General features: G+C 41.3%; 1 protein-coding gene across 1 annotated transcript in view; it reads right to left on the bottom strand.

The window, feature by feature from the left end:
• The window catches only part of JAKMIP1 (janus kinase and microtubule interacting protein 1), a 178,344-nt gene that overhangs the window by 24,490 nt on the left and 134,314 nt on the right, over positions 1-19,540 (bottom strand). Inside the window, exons 6-8 of the mRNA XM_019526600.1 lie at positions 17,705-17,851; positions 14,650-14,790; positions 12,624-12,683 (exon numbers count right to left, since the gene is read on the bottom strand). Of these exons, the coding sequence (XP_019382145.1) occupies positions 12,624-12,683; positions 14,650-14,790; positions 17,705-17,851 (348 nt within the window). The remainder of the gene's footprint in view (positions 1-12,623; positions 12,684-14,649; positions 14,791-17,704; positions 17,852-19,540) is intronic.

Raw genomic sequence — 19,540 nt, 5'->3', positions numbered from 1 at the left:
TATTCCATACAGCATCATTTATTTAGGTGCTTCAAATAATCAGGCTGCATGTGGCATTGGAAATGTGCCATATACACTAACACACAAAATACAGATAGCCACACAGAACAGCTATCCTGATATTTTAAGATATTCAGTATCTGACACCCATTGATTAGTTTCAAGATTTTTTTTCTTGGGCAAAATAACTGGTTGAGATGCAAATATTCTCAGAGGACAATCAAGCACGTGACCTAAGTTTATCTACCACATTACTGATAACTCAAATTAGTTAAAATTATATTGAAGTGTTCTTTTGTGTGAAAATCAATTTTTAAGATACCAGGTGATGCTTTTTGTTTGTCCAGTGTTAAAAATGAAAGAAAAATGTATTAACAGCAAAGAGGGAAAAATTGTATTATTAGGAAAAATAAATCTTAGATATTTTAAATCACGGATAATGTAAAAACGATCATGTTCTTTTAAAAGTAAGTGAGGTAGAGGATTCATACTGAAATACAATCTTAGTAGCAAAGTAAAAAGTCCTAACTGGGAGCTGCATGCCACTGCGATCCCCTGTTATTAGTCCTTGCCTGACCACTCTCCTCCAACCCAACCCACACCCCTGCAAGGCCACAACTCTGCCAGCCTGCAGACGGCTTGTTGCCGAACTGCTAAATCCATGGGTTTCTCTGGTAAAATGAAAATCCTCTTTTGCCTCTGGTAAAAAGTAAAAACCTCGGTTTACTCCGTTTTTTTCACTGGAAATGGAAAATCTGGATCCCTGTAATACCAGGTCTGAGACATGACCGTGATCCTCTCATCATGCCTCTTAATATTTTAGGAGTTCTCTTCATTGCAGGATAGTGCAAGGTATAAACACTGGGTGTTGGTCCCTAACCTAACATCAGCCTATATGCATGAATATCTTGAATTAAAAGATGCCAAAGGAATAATACTTTCAAAACTCTAACTGGCCAGTTGGGGATAGGAGTTGAAGTTCAAGTTCTGTTAATTCACAAGCTATTTTATCAGCCACACACACACACACACTCTGGATAGTTCAAACTTTTGCAGCATAACTATTCTTAATCTTAGAATAGTTTTATTTAAAAAAAGAAAAGCTGTACTGCATTTAGAGCCCAGAGTTTTGACTACAGAAATCCTTTCGAATGTGTTATGTCCCAATTGGCAAAAGCTCAAAAACAAAAAAACCCACATCTCACTTTTGTAAATGAAACCTGCATTCTTTACAACCCTGCATCAGCCATAAATATGGTGCTAGAAAGAAAAGACAGCGTAACTGAAAGCTCTCTAAAGATCAGCCTTTCCTTTCTAGTCCATCAAATCATTAGGTGTTACTCCTTCGTTCATGCAGAAACAAGAGAAAAAAGGAGTGGGGACTGAACTATTAAAAATCTGTTAAGACACTCCACTGTTGTCAAGTATTAAATAAGCACCCCCAATTTATCCAGCATACATCTAAGACATTTGAGGGAGAAACTATTCCCCTGAGAATTGCAATTCTTCGCTCTAGCATTCACATTCTTTACAGGGCTTTGCTTTATAGGTGTGCTTGAACAGAACAGGCAAGAAGATGAATGACAGGTACCTGGGATGGATCTGAAGTCACAGGCCACAATTTCATTAAGTTAAACATCAGGGCACCCCCACCAAGCATTTAACTGGTTCCACTGTGAATTAAAACGGCTCACACAATAACCCAAATCACTTGGGCTAGACCTTCTTTGATTTATACCTGACTTCTGGTCAGACTATACAGGAGGTAGTAGCCCAAAAAGAAAAATAATATCCCTCCTGATTTCAAACATGCGATCAGTCAGACCCACAACAAACACAACAGGCCTGTGCAAATAGGGAAGTATTTGATTCAGAGAACAGTGATTTGATTTGGAGATTCAGATCACTGTCCTGAATCAACTTGGCTGAATCAGCTTCAGAAGATTCAGTGATTGGGATCAGCTGGTGACAGGCAGGCACAGCTGGGCAGCTCCTCCAGCTGTACCTGCCTTTCTCTGGGCAGGGGGAGCCGTGGGAGAAGCCCCCATGGCTACCCTGCCCAGCCCCAGCCCCCACCACCTGGCCCCAGCCTAGTCCTGGCACTTGAAAAACAAAAAAACAAACAAAAAAACCTCTGGGTGCTCATGGCAGAGTCCCCCCATGCAGTGTGGGGCAGTGGGGCTTGCCCCACCCCTGCTTGGCACCCACATGGCCGCTGCCCCATGGCGCGGGTGCAGCACAGCTCACCAGGGTGCCACACGCTGCCTGGGAGCTGGGGCTGAGCGCTGCTGGGCTCTCGCTGACTGCTGGAGCCGCCCTCGCTCCCAGACAACGTGCAGCATCCTGCCAAGCTGCACTGCACCTGCATGATGCAATAGCTTCCGTGAGGGTGCCAGGCAGTAGGGAGGCAATCCCCACTGCTCTTCACTGCCCATGCTGCATGGGGGAGGGGGGCCAGGGAGGCTCTGCCACAAGCATCCAGAGGCCCCAATTGCTGCTCCTGCAGCCAGTGACTGCAGAGCTTTAAAAAAAAATTTAAATAACCAAAAGAAAAAAAAAAGCCCCTGCACTCACCAGCTTTAGCAGTGGTGATTGGGGGCCTCTGAGTGCTAGTGGCAGATCTCGCACAGTGCAGGGTAGTGGGGGGGCGGCAGAGATGGCCCATTCCACTTGGCACCCATACAGCAGCTGCCCCATTATACGGGTGCAGCATGGCTCGACAGGGCACTGGACTCCAGCTGACTACTGGACTACCAGCTCCCAGTCAATGTGCAGAGCCCTGCTGAGCAGCACTTCACCCACGTGATGGGACAGCTGCCACACGGGTGCCGAGCTGGGGGAGACAATCCCCGCTGCCCCGCGCTACCCCGTGCTGCACAGGGGGGCTCTGCCATGAGCCCTAAGAGGCCCCTGATCGCTGCTGCCAGAGCTGGTGAATGGGGGGTTATTTCTTTTCTTTTCTTTTTTTTAAGTGCCGGGAGGCTGGGTTGTCTGGGGAATGGGGCCTGGCAGGGCAGCCATTGAGATTTCTCCCACGGCTCCTCCAGCTGTACTTGCCTCTGCCCCAGCAGGGGGAGTTGTGGGGGCTACGCCCTGCTGCTGCATGCCCACACGGCATGGGGGAGGGTGTGATGCAGGTGTGGCTTGCTCTGGGTGATGGCAAGGCATAGTCCCCGCTCCCAGTGCTGCCATGCCTGCATCAGTGCTGGGAGTGGAGGCTCTGCCCTGCCACTGCTTGCTAGCTGGTGTGGGAGTGTGGGATGCGGGCACAGTAGCGCTGGGGTGGGGGCTTTGCCCTGCTGCCACTTGCCCCCTTCCACCTGGAGTGAGCTGTGCCTGCATCCCACCCCCCTGCCCTGGCTAGGCAAGTGACAGTAGGGCAAAGCACACACTCCCAGTGCTGCCTTCCCGCATCCCGCACCCGTCCCTGAGTAACACGCCCCCTGCCCCAGCTGGGCAGCTTGTCCCAGCACCAATCCCTCCCTCCCACATGCCCCTTCCCTCCCCTCTCCCCCAACCCCAACAGATTTACCACCTGGAGGCAGCTGTCAGCTGCATGTTTAGTTTACAGCCGAATATCTGAACCGGCTGAATCTTTTCCAAATCGATTCAGATGCTTCAAATCTATTTGGAGCTTTACTTGGTCTCCCGATTCAAATTGGATTCAGAGATTTGGTCCCCGAATTGGGCCAAATTGAATCAGCTACTGAAGCTCTGTGCATCCCTAAAACACAGTAAGACACACTCTCATTGTGAGAAAATGCAGCAAGAGTGAGCCAGCTAAAGCGGAACAAGAATTTTTTTTAAAAACCTGGGCAAGCTTACTTTGGATATACTATTTCCCAAGCCTGGGAATAGCTGGCTCAATCTTTCTGCTTCAGGTAATGGGAAGTAGAGGATGGAGAAAACCTGGGGAAGGGAGGAGGGGAAGGAAGTAGGCAATTCCCCAGTTTTGCAAGGCAAGTTCTCTTGCCCTTTGGGACTGCTGTACTGGCTGCCATCTGCTCAAAGTCCCTCACCAGTAAATCAGTAGGGAAGATGTTTTGTTCATTATACAGCTTTCAGAAAGACAAACACATGTAGTGGTACACAATCAGGATGTGAATCACACAAGATGCTCCTAACTAGATTTATAGGAAACAACTACAGGTTTATTAAACCAAAGAAAATAAGAAGGCTTATCATAGCTGAGATGCTTTTTGCCGCACGTTAAACTGTTGCTAACCTTTTGATTTAAGAAAGAAAAAGAAAAATGTAACCCCATTCAGACAATAATTTGTTCTAGTTTCTATAACAAAACAGATTACACATTTAAAAATAGCAGTAACTGCTCCAACCCTCAACTGACAATAGAGGTTTACTTATTGTTCATTTAAACATTTCAGCATGAAACCACCAGGAAATATCCACACATTTGAATAAATAATGTAAATGATAATTAAATGATAACTAGTCTTTCCTCCAACACTGAGAAATGCTAAAACTTCAAGGATAGTCAGTCAAGTACTACATATGCTCAAGTCAGTTTTGTACGTTGACTGAATCTGTTCCATGGATTTGTATAAACATATATAATTACTATATCTCAGTTGAGAACTTGCATGTTTGCTCTTCTGAGGAGATATTTGTAGTAAGCAGAGTGCAGGATCTAGCTACTGTACAATGATGGTAGAATTAAAAGAATGAACCAAAATATAATAATATACCTTATTTTAATATACGATGTATTACTTTGAAGTTCTATTTGAATAACTTTATTAATGATAAAATATCCTTAAACATGTAACACTCTTGAAATTATATACCTAATTCAAGCACAGTGCTAAAAGCAGTGCGAAAAGATATTCAGTGGTTAAATTTTAAATCAATTGTCAGAGGAAAATATTAATCTCCAGTGCTGGTGGCATGCTGATGTTTATAGCTTAGTATTTGGCAATAATCTGTGCAAAGAAAATATTTTGCACCTTTTACATGTGTATTTCTTTGCCAATATGTTCACATATATTTATAATATAATACTGCACTAAATCTTTGTAATTAATGTGTCAGAAATTCTGTGGAATATTCAAACACAACAAATAGGCTTTCAAAACTTGAAGAGCTGTAAGACATTCTGAAAGTCATTGGCAATTCCTTTTGGATTAAAACTCACATAAAACCTATAATGCACTCTTGCATATATAGAACATATTGTATGCAGACAACTACATAATTATTATTACAACAGTGGTTTGAACTGAACAGATAATCCTGCAAATAATTTAATTTCTTTACAGGTACAGTAGGTTTGTCTTCTCAGGTTATGTTAACATTGCATCTATTTTCAAGTAATTACTCAAAACAGGAAAAAAAAGACCAGCTGGACCAGACTGAATTTCACTGTAATGTGAAAAAGTCAGCTAACTTACAATTTCTTACCTTCATGCTTATAAGTCATTTCTTGGCAGCCAGAAAAATACAGGCACACCAGAGCACAGAGACAAATAAAGAAAGAAAAATATAAAACAAGGAATATGTACTCCATTACGACAATGTGAAAAGTGAACACTTTGCTAAAAATCACAAATCTAATTTATATTTTAAAGGTCGTTAAAAATAAAGCAGTCCTCAGAGTCCTGCAGTTTCCAAATAAAGTGGACAATTTTGCTGATTTCTAAATTACTCCATTTTTCATTACATGACTGTAATTTCAGTCTACAGAGAAATACTTCGACAGGATTTCTTCATTGTTTCACTCTGAAATAATTCGAAAGATTGAAAAAAAACCCTGACCTAAAGAAAATCATAAGCAGAAATGAGACGCCTCTTCATTATATTCTTCTTACTTCAAGTAGTCCAATGTTGCATGAATTTATTAAGAAATCTCTATCAGGTCTAGCAGCTTTGCCTCATGGAAGAAAAATCAAGGATCTCTGAGTTTGTGGTTATTATGTTTCTTCTCTTGGTATCTTGCATTCGCAGAGGTTATTAAGCTCCACCCCACTATGCTGCTCTTTACCTCTTACAGATCTCCGTTAGTTGCCAGCAGTATTCTAGAGACTCGTACATCCCCTGACAATTAAAGAGAGCTCAGCAAAGCTACAGTAGCAACAGTAACCTGGTACACTGAAGGCACATCTACGCAAGGTATTTAATGTGCCACTGGCTAATTAGCGGTGCAGTAAATGTCCTGGAGTCTACACGTGCACCCCATTAGGTTGGAGTAAACCAGTTTACTTTGCAGCAGGATAGCACTTGTATTTACAAGTACTATCCTGCTGTGGAGTAAAAAACTCTATAGCAGTGCATGTGTAGAGGCTGCCACAGCTAGCTGAGTGCTTCAGTGTTGGGGCTGCCTGCTGGCTAGCACCCTCATGCCCCAGCCAGCCCCTCTGCAGCACATTGAGCCAGAGGCAGCAGCTCAAGACTGGCAGGTTTACCACCGGGGGCCCCTGCCAGCCAGGGCTGCTCCAACCCAGCTTACTGTGCTGCACATGAATAAACTCCAGAGCTTATTGCTCGTAGATATACATTCAAATGGCACACCTGGGAGCAATAAGCTCCAAAGTTTATTCATGCACCTTAATTGTTCATGTAGATGCACCCTGAATGTGCTCTACACACTAGCTGAAAAAAAATCCAGCTGGGAAAAATAAATACATCTTTAGCAAATGAATTAATGCTACTCCGACATGGTAAGACTCAAAAGATTATTGATTAGTTAAGATGAACATTCTTCTAATCTAATCAGACCACCTCAGTACCACACATCTTAAAGTACTTTGTTTCAGCTAGCAAGCAATACTGTTCTCTAGATGTCAATACTAAATGCAAACAAGTAGCTTCAGAACAATTGCTACATGCTGAAGAATTATGGAAGATAAAGTTTAAATAATAATGATGCTCCAGTAGGTCTTGCTGGGCTATGGATTAATGTAACTATTGGTCAGTGCATATATAAATCACACAGAAGCCCTGCTAGTAGCACGAACCAAAGTAAACCCCAATGAATACAAAACTAGACAAACCATATATAGCCTGCAGGAATTGCTGGAAAAGTAGCTTGTTAATTTTAGAGGTACCTCCAGGGCCGAAAGATTAACAGATTGTAAGGGGCTGGAAGGGAGCTCGTGAGATCATTGGGTCCAGCCTCCCTGCGCTGGGCAGGAAAGACAACTGGGGTCAGGTGACTCCAGCAAGGTGACTGCCCAGTCTCCTCTTAAAGATTTCCAGGGTGGGTGACTGTACCACCTCTGGAGGGAGTCTGGAACCCTATTCCAGTCTGGAAACCCTGATTGTGAAGAAGTTTTTCCTAGCGTTAAACCTGAAACAGTCTTCCAGGAGTTTGTCCATTACTCCTGGTTTTCCTCAAGGGTGCCCCGGTGAACAGTTGTTCACTGAGCCCTTGATGTATTCCCCTGATATAATGGTAAGCTGCTACCAAGTACCCTCTCAGCCTTCTCTTTTTTTAGGCTGAAGAGACCCAAGTCCCTCAGCTCTTCCCCGTATGCCTTGCCTTGCAAGTCTCTGATAATATGGGTGCCTCTCCTCTGGACTCTCTCAAGGTTTTCCACATCCTTGTTGAAGTGCGGCACCCAGAACTGGATGCAGTACTCCATCTGCGGTCTTACCAGTGTTGAGTAAAGTGGAAGAATCACTTCCTTGGTTGTGCTTAAGATGCATTGGTTGATGCATGCCAGAGCAAGAGAGAGACCAGTATGAAGTTCAGAGAGCCCAACACGAAGTTCAGAGTGATCTCCAAACAGGCGCCCCTATCTGGTCATGGATGTAGTGATCTAGACATGTTTGTGGACAATAAACCTGGCCAAGCCTTTTGCCAGTAAGAACCAAAGCCTGCAGACTCTTGCAACAATGAGGTCATTACAGGTATAGCACCCCAGACAGTATCCTGACAGCCCACATACAGACCATTCAATTGGATGGGCCCTGATGGGACCAGGAACACCTCACCTCATTTCTCTTTTTCTAGGAAAAGCTAGGTACAGAAGGAATCTGGCCCAAATCCATTTAAAAGGCTAGCTCACACTGCATTAAAATGTATAACCACTGTATAAAAATGACTATAGTTTTTACATTTAACCATTCAGAGGGCCAGGCACAAGATTTGTGACAACAGTTTATTTTCCTTCTGTGATAGGTTAATAAGTTTTCACATAGTATAGCTCCTCTAATTAACAGCTATCCTTATAATTACCTCTACTCTACGTGTACAATGCATATGTACATATGCATTGCCGTGGTTATTTTGGATACAAAATGTCTACATATTTGAGAGACAAAAACAAATGAATTTTTATAGTACTGAATAGTTTTCAGGTTTCCAGATACATATTGTTTTAGAAAATACCCTTTTTTCCCCCCTGGTGCATGGCCCTTCAAATTTAAGCAAGTTATGGGTTGATGGGCACTGAGCTGAAGTTCTGTGGATACTATTTTTTTAGTTTCTGTTCTGAAAGAAAACTGATTTCCTAGAAGTGAGACCTTGTTTATGGCTGCCTTACTGAGCTGGGATTTCCAAAAGATACAACAGGTCTATACATAAATAGATCCAACTTCCACTAGATCCAAATCTGCCTTTGTGTGTCTAAGCTTTTATTCCATATTAATGCCTCTCCCCACCTTTTTGTTATACTAAAGTTTTGTGGAAACCCCATATTGCTTGTTATTTATTTTGGTTTGATTATTAACCTTGCTGAGCTTAACCATTTAGCTGGTGACACCGAACCATTTCTGACATCTTGTTCTAGGGCAAAATAGTCGAGTTCCTGCCCACAGATGCACACCACAGTATAACTTTGGGGTGGAAAGCACAACCAGGACACCAGCCCTGGGTGCTGATTCATAGTGGGTACCAGCGCCCAGGGAGCCTGTGCCACCACTGCAGCAGCCTGTGCCACTGCCACCTGCGTGAAGAGCTAAGTACCCCTCCCATACCACCCAGGCAACATTTGAAGTTACGTCTCTGGTGCACATATAAAATGCCCAAGAAATTAACTGTAATGGGAGCTATGCACGATCAAGACAGTCTCATCATTAGTGAATTTTCCAGTTTGTCATAGCTCTGGATCAGATCATGGAGTCAAAGATGTTTGTGGTAGCCTTTGCATTGGAAGAGGAGTTGAACTGCTAGGGTACCTACTGACAGGAAGGATTCTAGTCAAGATGTGACACCAAATATTAAAAATATGAAAAATCCAATACACCTTTAAAATTCAGTTCATTTAGTCTGGGACTGTAAATGCCAACATACATTTACCATAACTGCATGGTTATCCCATGGGGCTCCTAAGAGCAGTGGAATAAGGTTGTTTAGGTGCCTTAACTGCGAATTTCCACAGCTTCCAGATCTGGGCTTGTACAGCTTTTCATATTTTATTTGACCTCCGAATTTCTTTTTTAAGAGCTAAAGCTTTTTCTCGTCACAATCGTGACACCCCTGTACTCTCAGTCTCAACTTTAGCTTAATGAATTTTTTCATGAAGGAATTAAGAAACAAACAAAACTAATGTACACAAGCAGGGCTTAATCCAGAGACCTTTTATACAGATTTTATACAGAACATGGGAAATACATGCTTCTGATATCACCTACCGTCTTTCTAGTTACAATTTTCCCTTCATCCCTTAAAGCAGGGGCGGCCAACCTGCAGAACATGTGCCACCTGTGGCATGGGCAGCCTTTGCATGTGACAAGCAACAGTTTGGGGGAGTCTGGGGTGATGGCATAAGACAAAGGACAAGAAGCACAGTGGCCGATCCAGCAGGGAGAAAAAGGCAGAGCAGCAGATCAGACAGGGAGGAAAAGGTGAAAACATAAAGCAGAGCAGCAAATTGGGCAGGGGAAGGGATGACAGTGACCCTCAGAGGGGGTGGGGCTAGTTTGTGGCACACCTGCTGAAAAGTTGGCCTCCACTGGATTAATGCACTTCAGACACAATAATCCAATCAGACTCACCACCAGGAGCCTAGATTCTAACACCCAGTCTGCAGTCTGTAAATAATGTTCTGCGATCAACAGAAATGCGAAATATTCCTAAAACAGCAAGCATCTTTTAAATGCATCATCAACAGCCACAGATACCATTTTCTAGTAAGAGGAGGAAATAATAATTGTACCTGGTTCCTCCCTTCAATACTAAATACTTTTCCCTTAAAACAATTATCTAAATGAAAACTTCAAGAAACAATGGGAAAAGTGTTGTTCTGACCAGCTCTAGTTCTACATTAGAAGACAGTCTCTTTTTTCAGCCATGCCTCCCTCCTCACATTTTCTCTTTCAACAAGGGCCACTCCCTTTCCCCATAAGAAGTACCAAAGGAACCTTTTCACCCACTTAAAAATATCACGCAGAGAATTTCTTGTTCCTTCAACCCAGGTCCCATCAGCATCCAATGTAGCTCACATTTAAACTAATCATGTTTGACCTTCCTTGCTTCTTTGCAGCTGGTACAGTTTTCTATATTTTCTTGAGGCCTTAGGCCTTCCTAAAGCAATGGATGCTCTCAAACTGGAATTAATCTGAACTGATCTACACTGCAAACCATATTTAACTCATTATATCACCTGTTAGAGACCCTGCAGGGCATCCCTAGGTCCTGGCCACTTGGTTTAACCCTTTACAATGAGCCATTGTCCTAAAAGTTAAAAATCTCTTTTACAGAATCACAGAAAATTAGGTTTCAAAAGGGACTTGTGGGGGTAATCTAGTCAAACCCCATGTTCAAAGCAGGACCATCCCCAACTACATCATCCCAGCCAAGGCTTTATCTATCCAAGTCTTAAAAACCGCCAAAGACAAACATTACACAACCTCCCTGGGTAGGATGTTTCAGTGCTTTACTACCCTCCTAGTGAGAAAGTTTTTCCTAATATCTAACCTAAATTTCCCTTGCTTCAACCTGAAACCAGCACTGCTCCTTGTTCTGTCATCTGCCACCACTGTGGCAGGCAATGGCCAGTCTGAGCATTTATCAGTTGGAACAACTTAAATATATATATATTTTTTTTAAATTATGACCGTCTAATCTTTGAGTTGTGAATATGGTGAAATCCCAGGGAAATTAAAAAGAATTGGGACAGTCTCCAATTTAAATATCAATGAAAAACATCTTCTAAGAAGGGAGGGAAGGTCTTGATCAGAAATACATTAACTCCAAACCTCATTTGCCTTCTCAGTCAAAATGTTCAACTCTAGCTTTCGTGAGCCAAAGTAAACAGATGGAAAAACAATATGCTAGGCACATGGCAGACCGAAGAGAAGCTGTTCTCATTCAGATGGTGGAGTGAAAGAGTACCTTGTATAAGAAGATGCCTGAGTTAAATTAATTATACAATGTCTTGTTAATAAAAGGCTAGGTGCAGAATTCTTTTGATAACTAAAATTAGTATAAAAAATAGTCTGTCTTTCAAATCATGCTGCTATTCTTTATGTCACACAAACAGCTACCATGAGCTAATAAAAAGAAAAATAAATGTAGTTATTTTTATTAGAATGATTATAAAATTGTAGTGACTATAATTTAAATAGTGTTAGACTCACTCATCACTGAAGAGTAATAATTATTCTAATAATGGCCATAATAACTGATATAGCCACATTCAATTTAATTTTGAAGAGCTCATGGTTATCTAGTCAGCAGCAAATGAGTTTCCAGTTATTTTATGCTGAACAATAATGGTGCAGATTTGTTGCCTCTACAGTCAGCCGATGTTAGACTTTTGGTAGATCAAAACCATTTGAAAGGCTTATATATATTTTTTTGAACTCATTCTCTCCCTGTGATACAAATGCAATACTATGACCATCCTTTAAAATAATTCTAGCGAAGAGCAAAACAAAAAGCATATATTCAGCAGCTGGATAGAAGAGAAGAGAAAGTAATAAAAAAATGCCACCATGAGGACATCACAAGTATACCATCAAGAATACAGTATTGAAGTGCTATTTAAATGTCAGACAGAACCTTACCTGCTACTCGAATCCGGTAAATCACTCTAAAACACATTTGCCAACTGAGTTTTTAGCTAATAGTTCAGTGTTATCTTCATTCCTTTAACATTTATTAATACAATACAACTACAAGAAGAGTTGAAAAGAATCTACCCTTCTCTAAATAAATTAATACAATTTTTATTTCTTGAGGTGTAGAAAAAAACCATGTTCTGATTTTATTACTTTTATACAAAATACTAATTCAAATTAAATTTTTAAGTATGGTCATAAGTTTGCATGGGACCTGTAATTTGATGCGTGTCCAACTTGATCTACTTTAAGGGACCCAATTTTCTGAAAATTACAAGTGCCACTCCCTGAAAAATCATATCCCTTTTAAAGTTGCCTAAGTCAGAAATATAGTCCACAGTGGATAAATGTTAGATAATATTTTCTTATAAAGCTTTCTAAGCATCACAAGAAAATTTACAGAGGTTGTGGGGTTTTTTTGTATTTTTAATTTTCTTTAGGAAGCAAGAGTGTACAGCCAGTGTGTAGAGTAAATGGGTTACATACTTCTGCTGAAGCCAGGGCAAGTTTCGCTGCTTACGTATGTACCCTGTTTTTCATACAGGAAATATGTATGATCAAATATTACATTACATGGAAATGCTGGAATACCCAGTTCTCACCTTTGGAGGTTTCAAACTCTTCCTTTTCTGTTTTTTACAGCGTAGCAACCGTTCCCTTTCCTAGAAACAATGAGAACATTGCATTTCTTTAATACATACTTAGATTATACACAACAAAAAGAAACATCATGAATATCTTCTTAAAGCATGAGGAAAGCTCAAAGCATTGTTACAATTCAACATGAACAAAGTAACTGTTTTTGCCAAAGGCAGAAAAATATTTAGACTCTTTTGTCTGGAAATTGGCCGGCCTGGATTCTGTAAAATAATGGTTAATATTTCTGCCATATTTCTGACAGTTCTTTGTCTCTCTTTCCTCAACAGCTGATGGTGGAACAGTGACCCGAGTTCCAAGGGGGGCGTGGGAAAAGATAAAGTGGACCTAAAGGAATGAGAACCAAAGGGGAGGGAAAAAAAACAATAGGTACCCCCGTCTCCCTTTATCCTAATGATGTACCAGTATCGGGAGCCTCGGGCACAAGTTTGCAAGTGCCAGTTACAGGGTGCCAATCAACTTCCCCTGCTCAGTGGGTCCCAATGCAATAGGTCATCTAAGAGTTGTGTGCGCACTGGGCTGCACATGCAACTTAAAGATTCCAGTGCACTGGGACATGTGAAAGCCATGCATGCAACACATGGTTTTCAGAAGTCCTAGTTCACTGGGATCCCAGGATCAAGGAAAGGCTCCCCAGTTCTGGAATCCTGGTAGGCCAGGTCCTTTAAAAACCATGTGTGCAGCCGCGTTTAGAATGCCATATGTTCAAATTAAAGCCATACATACAAACAAGCCATAAATATGTTCTACATTACATGCAAATTCTTTTTGCAGCTCATATGCCATTTCATGGCATGAAGTCGAGTATACATGTGGCACGCTGCATATTTATCATGCAATTCATATTAACTGTAGGATTAATAGAACATCTGCCAGGGGACACAGTATACTAGCGATGACAATCACAGAAAACAAATCCAACTACGCCAACACTGTTCCAGAAGATGAGTTTAGGAAAGGCATAAAGTAATTCAGAATAATGATGGTAATTGAAATAGCACCTTCAATTCCAGGTATTTTACAAACTGTTATGGGAATACAATTACTTCTGGGGAGGAATGGGACAGCTGTTTCATGTTCCACAGCAACACTGCAATTCTAGATAGAGAACAAATAAAACTGAAAACACTGGGGTAAGTAGACAAGAAGTAATCTATGAAGATGCTGGCCGCTTCCAGTCTTACAAATGTTAACTGTAAACTGAGAGAAGGGGAATTTTTAAAGCTAAGTTAAGCATCTGTATCTCTGACTTCATAGATGAGTCCTGTAGGCACAGAGCCACTGCAGAACTCATTCTGCAGACTTTCTGTAAATTCATAGTTATTTAAAGGGGCAGGGGGAAGAGAGAGAGAGAGAGAGAGAGAGAGAGAGAGAGAGAGAGGGAGAGATGAGTTCTATAAATGTGTTGCTCATCTGGGATGTAAGAGATTCACATTTGAGTCTCTGCTCAGTGCCCCCATGAATGTACTACCCACCAACACACTGGCTACTCTGACTTCTTTTTTTCATCACAATGCAAAATGGGGGAAAATAAATTATGTGAAATTTCTGTTTCAAGAGCACTTCCCATCTAGTTGCAACTGTAAGAAGCATTCACAACCTCATTTCTCACACGTCATCTACACACACCATACTGAGCCACTGGATCAATAAGCGATGCAAAGTAAACAGACACTTGCCTAATCAAAATTATTTTCAGCAGCAATAGGGTTTAAATTGGTTGTCTCCTTTTCAGATAACAATCAGGAATCTTTAAATCATGAGATAATAACTTTGTGCGATTGCAATAAGGTCAGAGATGTTTCAAAGAAGCTTGTGAATTTACCACAAAAGGAATAATTTTAGAAGTGCAGAAGTATTTTCACTTCAATACAATGCTAAATGTCATTTTGCACAACCAAAATTAACTTGACTATCATTTCAAATTACAGGTTTGAATGAAGGTTGTTTACTGAACAAGGTAAATACTACCATTGTGAGATCATCAATAACATGCTGCTGTTCTATAACTTGCAATCTCAGGAATTCAATTTCTTGCTCCTCTCGTGTGCTGCTAAGATCATTCAAGGAAGTGTGCCTCTTCAGTGCTGGCTGCGTGGATAATTTTTCTTTCTGGGGGCAAAAGAAAGCTACATTATTAACATAAAAACCTCTTTAAGTGTCTTCCCACACCACTAGGTAAAACATTCCATGCGTTATATTAATATACGAGTTTTCAGATTCATCAGCAAGTGTTCCCAGACTCACAGGCCACATCCACATGAGCGTGGATGTTTGTTTCCCAGGGCACAAGAAGTAACAGTACACTCTGTGCCACTGCTAACTGCCCCCGGAGAATGCCTGTGCCATGTGCCCTCTGGCACATGGCAGGTTACTCTGGGTGGGGTAGGAGAGGCTGGGGCCAGCACTGGGCTGGCCCCTGCAGCCTTACCTGGGATTCTGGGGGCCTCCCAGTGCTGCGGCCATGGCATTCCTGCCACTCAGAGGCTGGCCGGCAGCTGGAGTGTGGCTCCAGCTGACCAGGCTCTGGTTTTAGGCAGTGCACGCTACCCCACAATGTGCCACCCTGCTTTTTTGTGTGCAGGTTTTTTAATGCTGGGATCTTCCAGGGTCAAAAAACCACCTGCCATACTGCTACCTTGCAGCATGGAGAACACCTGAATGTGTGGTGCTGCAGACGTGTCTGCAGTGCCACATACTGCATGGCCATGGTCATCTGGACACAGCCAAAAGGTTCTTTTGCCACCAAGCTACTGAATTTACTTGCATATAAGATGACCTACAAATAATTAGATTCTATATATGGAAAGTTTATAAATTAGGTACATAATCTAATTATTGGAGGTTTGTCTTGAATTTGTTAACCTTCCATTACTACAGCAGGGAAAATAAGCCTGGGGGGGTCAGGTAGTCCCCTTGCTCTCTGCCCCCAACTTTTTTCTTCTGCAGCCCCTTCCCCACTCCTTATTGTCACTCCCTGCTCTCCCTGAGCACATGGAAGTGAGAAGAAATTTGAAAAAACTGACCTTTAAATAAACATAATGGTAGTGATTTACATTTAGTATCCATACACTTAGATCATCTAAGCTTGCTGATGCAGTTTACATTTTTTGAAACTGATGCAAGTTTTAGCACAGGTACTCCATAAATAAACTTTTAAAGTAGCACATTGGCACCTTCTTATGTATAGTACAAGCTATGCATGATATTAGTCCACAGCCAAAAGGTACATGAATTACCATGTACTTCGTGGAGCTGGGCCCCACCAGAGGCAACAGCATTTCAAGCCATTAGGGACCCCACAGCCCAGCACTGCTCAGTATATGTGTGTATTCCAGATACACCCACAAAGGGACCACATGCTAATTAGTCTCCACTCATGTCAGGAACCAGGTGTTCTTGTCACGAGTCTTGGGATCCTTCAAAAAAAATTTGCAGATGAGGCATAGGACAACCTACTCTGGCTTTACCTCATGAAGGACAGGGCCATGCTAATCATATGCAACAGGGCTGAGAGAGCAGCTGACCGAGGTAAACTAGGTAAACTGTTTGGGGCCCCATTTGGTGATGTTTGTCAGACATTTAAGGCTGGTGAAGAAACAAGAATCATTGGAAATGGGAAAGGTGAAGCTCAGCTGTGTGCGTAGAAAGGAAATAAAAATGTATGCAGTGTAGTGGCTCACTATGACTTGAAAAAGAGAAGGACTGTGCTCAGTGGGCATTACTAAGTCATATTCAGAAGGGTTGCGCTATCCAGGTGTACCTCCTCCCTAGCTTGCTCCTGCGGCCCTATGGCTAAGGGTGAGCGAAACTTGGGGGCATCCAAACCCCAAGTCTCCAGGCTTGGACCTGCACGTAGGATGCCTGCCAAATGATTTGGCAACATCGGAAGCCCCAGGTGGAGGTGGAGGATGTTTGCCAGTAGTAGGGCCACATATGGTTCTTGAATGACCCACGGATTTGGAATCGAATTGGCTTGAAACATGAAAAATTTTCCTTAAAAGGTGTGCTGGGTGGATATTGCAATGGGAATCTGTATAATGTAATTACAATGATGAGCTCTGGACTTTCAAGTGAGTCATAGAGGCCATGGGACAGATTGGTAGAGGAATTGCGATTTTATATATTTATATAAATAGAAATACATATTGTGTTTTAGTCATGCTCACTGTTGGCTGCACTTGATCAACTTAAAATTGGTTTCCATTACTGAGCACATGCTGCTTTTGGCAGCAGTTTAATAATAAACAATGTATTTAGTGAGGTTTCCTTGTATGCAAATTTAAGACAAAGGACTTCCCCCCCCATGTTGACTGGGGGGGGGGGGCAAATCCTGGCCTTACATTTGAGTAAATAAGGCAGGGGTTGGCAAAATGTGGCCCACGGACCAGATGCAGCCCACCAGGCCATTCTATCTGGCCCACGGGCCCCCTAAAAAATTTAGAAAATTAATGGCTTGATGGCTTGCCAAAACTCAGTAAACGACCCTCCACCCAAAATAACTGCCCGCCCCTGAAATAAGGTAATACTCAACACAGAGAATGCGTGATACCACTTATGAGATTTTGAAGTAGAACAGAAAAAGCACTGGAGAACATACTCTAGGGAACAATCCTGTATTCCCAGGTAAGTAGACTAAAAGATATAATAGAGCAATATCTTTCCCATTTCTTTTAATATATATATATATATATTAGTTCAAGGTAAAATTTGACAGATACATCTATACAAGTCCAACTGTACACTGAAGCTGATTTTCACCCTCTGTTTTTAGAGCCCCCAAGTACTCTTCATATATGAAAAGACAACTGCCTATATTCTTAATCAGTGTGGTTTGATACAAGACAAAGCAGAAAGAAATAAAACTGTTTGATTTTAGGATACAACAAAATTCAAACACGCTATAGTAACATTCACACCATTCCCTCGCTCACATTCTGAAACATATAGTTACTGTAACATGGTGCTATGAATGGGAAGTTGTTTATATAAGGAGACTTCTGGTAGGTAAGAAATAGTTGCTTACTAGTTCTACATTTTCCCTTGAAAGATTTTTAATTTTTTCTTCCATTCTCTGGATACACTGCAACATGTCATCATTCTTTTTATTCATCCTTGTGTTTTTTTCTACCAAAGGTTTCAGCTGACTTTCTGTCTCCCGAGAACGTTTCAACTGCAAAAAATTAGAAAATCAAACCAAGTTTAACAAACAGGACATAATCTGAGCTACAATGACCTGAATGAAGACAAAATACTTTAATTTTCATCACTTCATCTTTATTTTTCTCTCACTCAAAGAAACTCTTTCTTCTGCTTACTGTCATGGGATGCATGCTATTGCTGAACTGTACTGCATATATCTGAGTACAAATAAATGGCAAGAATGGAGCATTAGCTAATAGCAGAGGTACCTTTTCTTCTGAAACTAAGACACCTTCACTGCTGAAGTTAATCATCCTTCCTTGCTCTCTGAAAGCAACCACATTTCACAAGGTCTCTTGATAAACTGATCATTTTACATATATGCCTCCTACAATTGATTAGATCTTTTGCAGAGAATGCAGCATGATAACCATTGTTCAACCATTTTAAATCTTTTATTGGATATATACTGCTTTTCCTTACTTTAAGAAAATTAAACCCAGTATGTAATTAGAGCAATCAGGGAATCAGCCAGAGGGCACCAATTCCTTCTAAAAGTTCTACTGACATTTTCAGGCTGCTCTATTTTGTTCCTGTGGTTTTATGTTAGGCAATCATCTGGGATAAATTGCTGACCTTTCTCCCAATTGCAGGTATTCAACAACTAATAAAAATAGATGAAGTAAAACATTGGACTTTTTTGTTACTAAAAAAAGAGAGAGTTATTTTTAAATCGTACACATCTTTGAACATTCTCCGCTTTAATTGAAAATTCTGAAAGATAACATTGTTCCTGAATGGATTCAATGAAGATTTGGTTCTTTGTTTCAGGGTAAGGGAGAATAAAGAACATATTTCCTCATAAAAATTTAATTACAGCAGTTTACTGAAGCAACTGGGTCTATAAACACGCAACTTCATCTGACAAAAATATTTTTTCTGTCTAAAATATATTTATGATATTTTAATGCACTGCCCCTAACATTTAAGGGAAAAGGGTAAGTCATATGTCTAAAGAAGTGATCAGGTTACTAAATACTCTCTCCCCTTTATATTAGATAAAAGGAGTAAGGTAATGTTAAAATGGAAAAAAAAACAACTAATGAATAGAGGAAAAATAAAAAATATGGTTAAGAGTAGAAAGGATATTTTGTATCAAGAACTAAATACCAGAAAAATTACTTGCAGGATCACACTACCTTACCCAGATCATCAAAATATACTTATACTAAATAGACATGTATCATTCAGTATCACACCAAAAAAACCCAAACTGTTCTGTATTCTAAACTGTTCTTCATAAAACTACTTGAAGACAAAGGGTTGTTGGTTGTAGCCATGTCGGTCTAAGGACATAGGCAAACAAGGCTCTTTGGGTAGATGAGATATCTTCTATTAGACCAACTATATAGTAGGAAAAAATGTTCTTTGCAAGCTTTCAGGCACAAACACCCTTCTTCAAGCACAGGGAGACTCTGTGGGAATTATATAGTTTCATAGTTTCTAGGGTCGGAAGGGACCTGAGCAGATCATCGAGTCCGACCCCCTGCCATGGCAGGAAAGAGTACTGGGGTCAAACGACACCAGCAAGGTGCTCTTCTGGCCTCCTCTTAAAGACCCCCAGGGTAGGAGCCAGCATCACTTCTCTTGGAAGTTGGTTCCAGATCCTAGCTCCCCTGACAGTGAAGTAGCGCCTCCTGATGTCTAGCCTAAATCTACC

The sequence above is a fragment of the Gavialis gangeticus genome, unplaced genomic scaffold, assembly GCF_001723915.1.
Source record: "Gavialis gangeticus isolate Ggan-Ray unplaced genomic scaffold, GavGan_comp1, whole genome shotgun sequence".
In the NCBI taxonomy this organism is placed as follows: Eukaryota; Metazoa; Chordata; order Crocodylia; family Gavialidae; genus Gavialis; species Gavialis gangeticus.
Note: the sequence above shows the minus strand (reverse complement) of the source record. Positions and strands in the feature narration are given on the sequence as shown.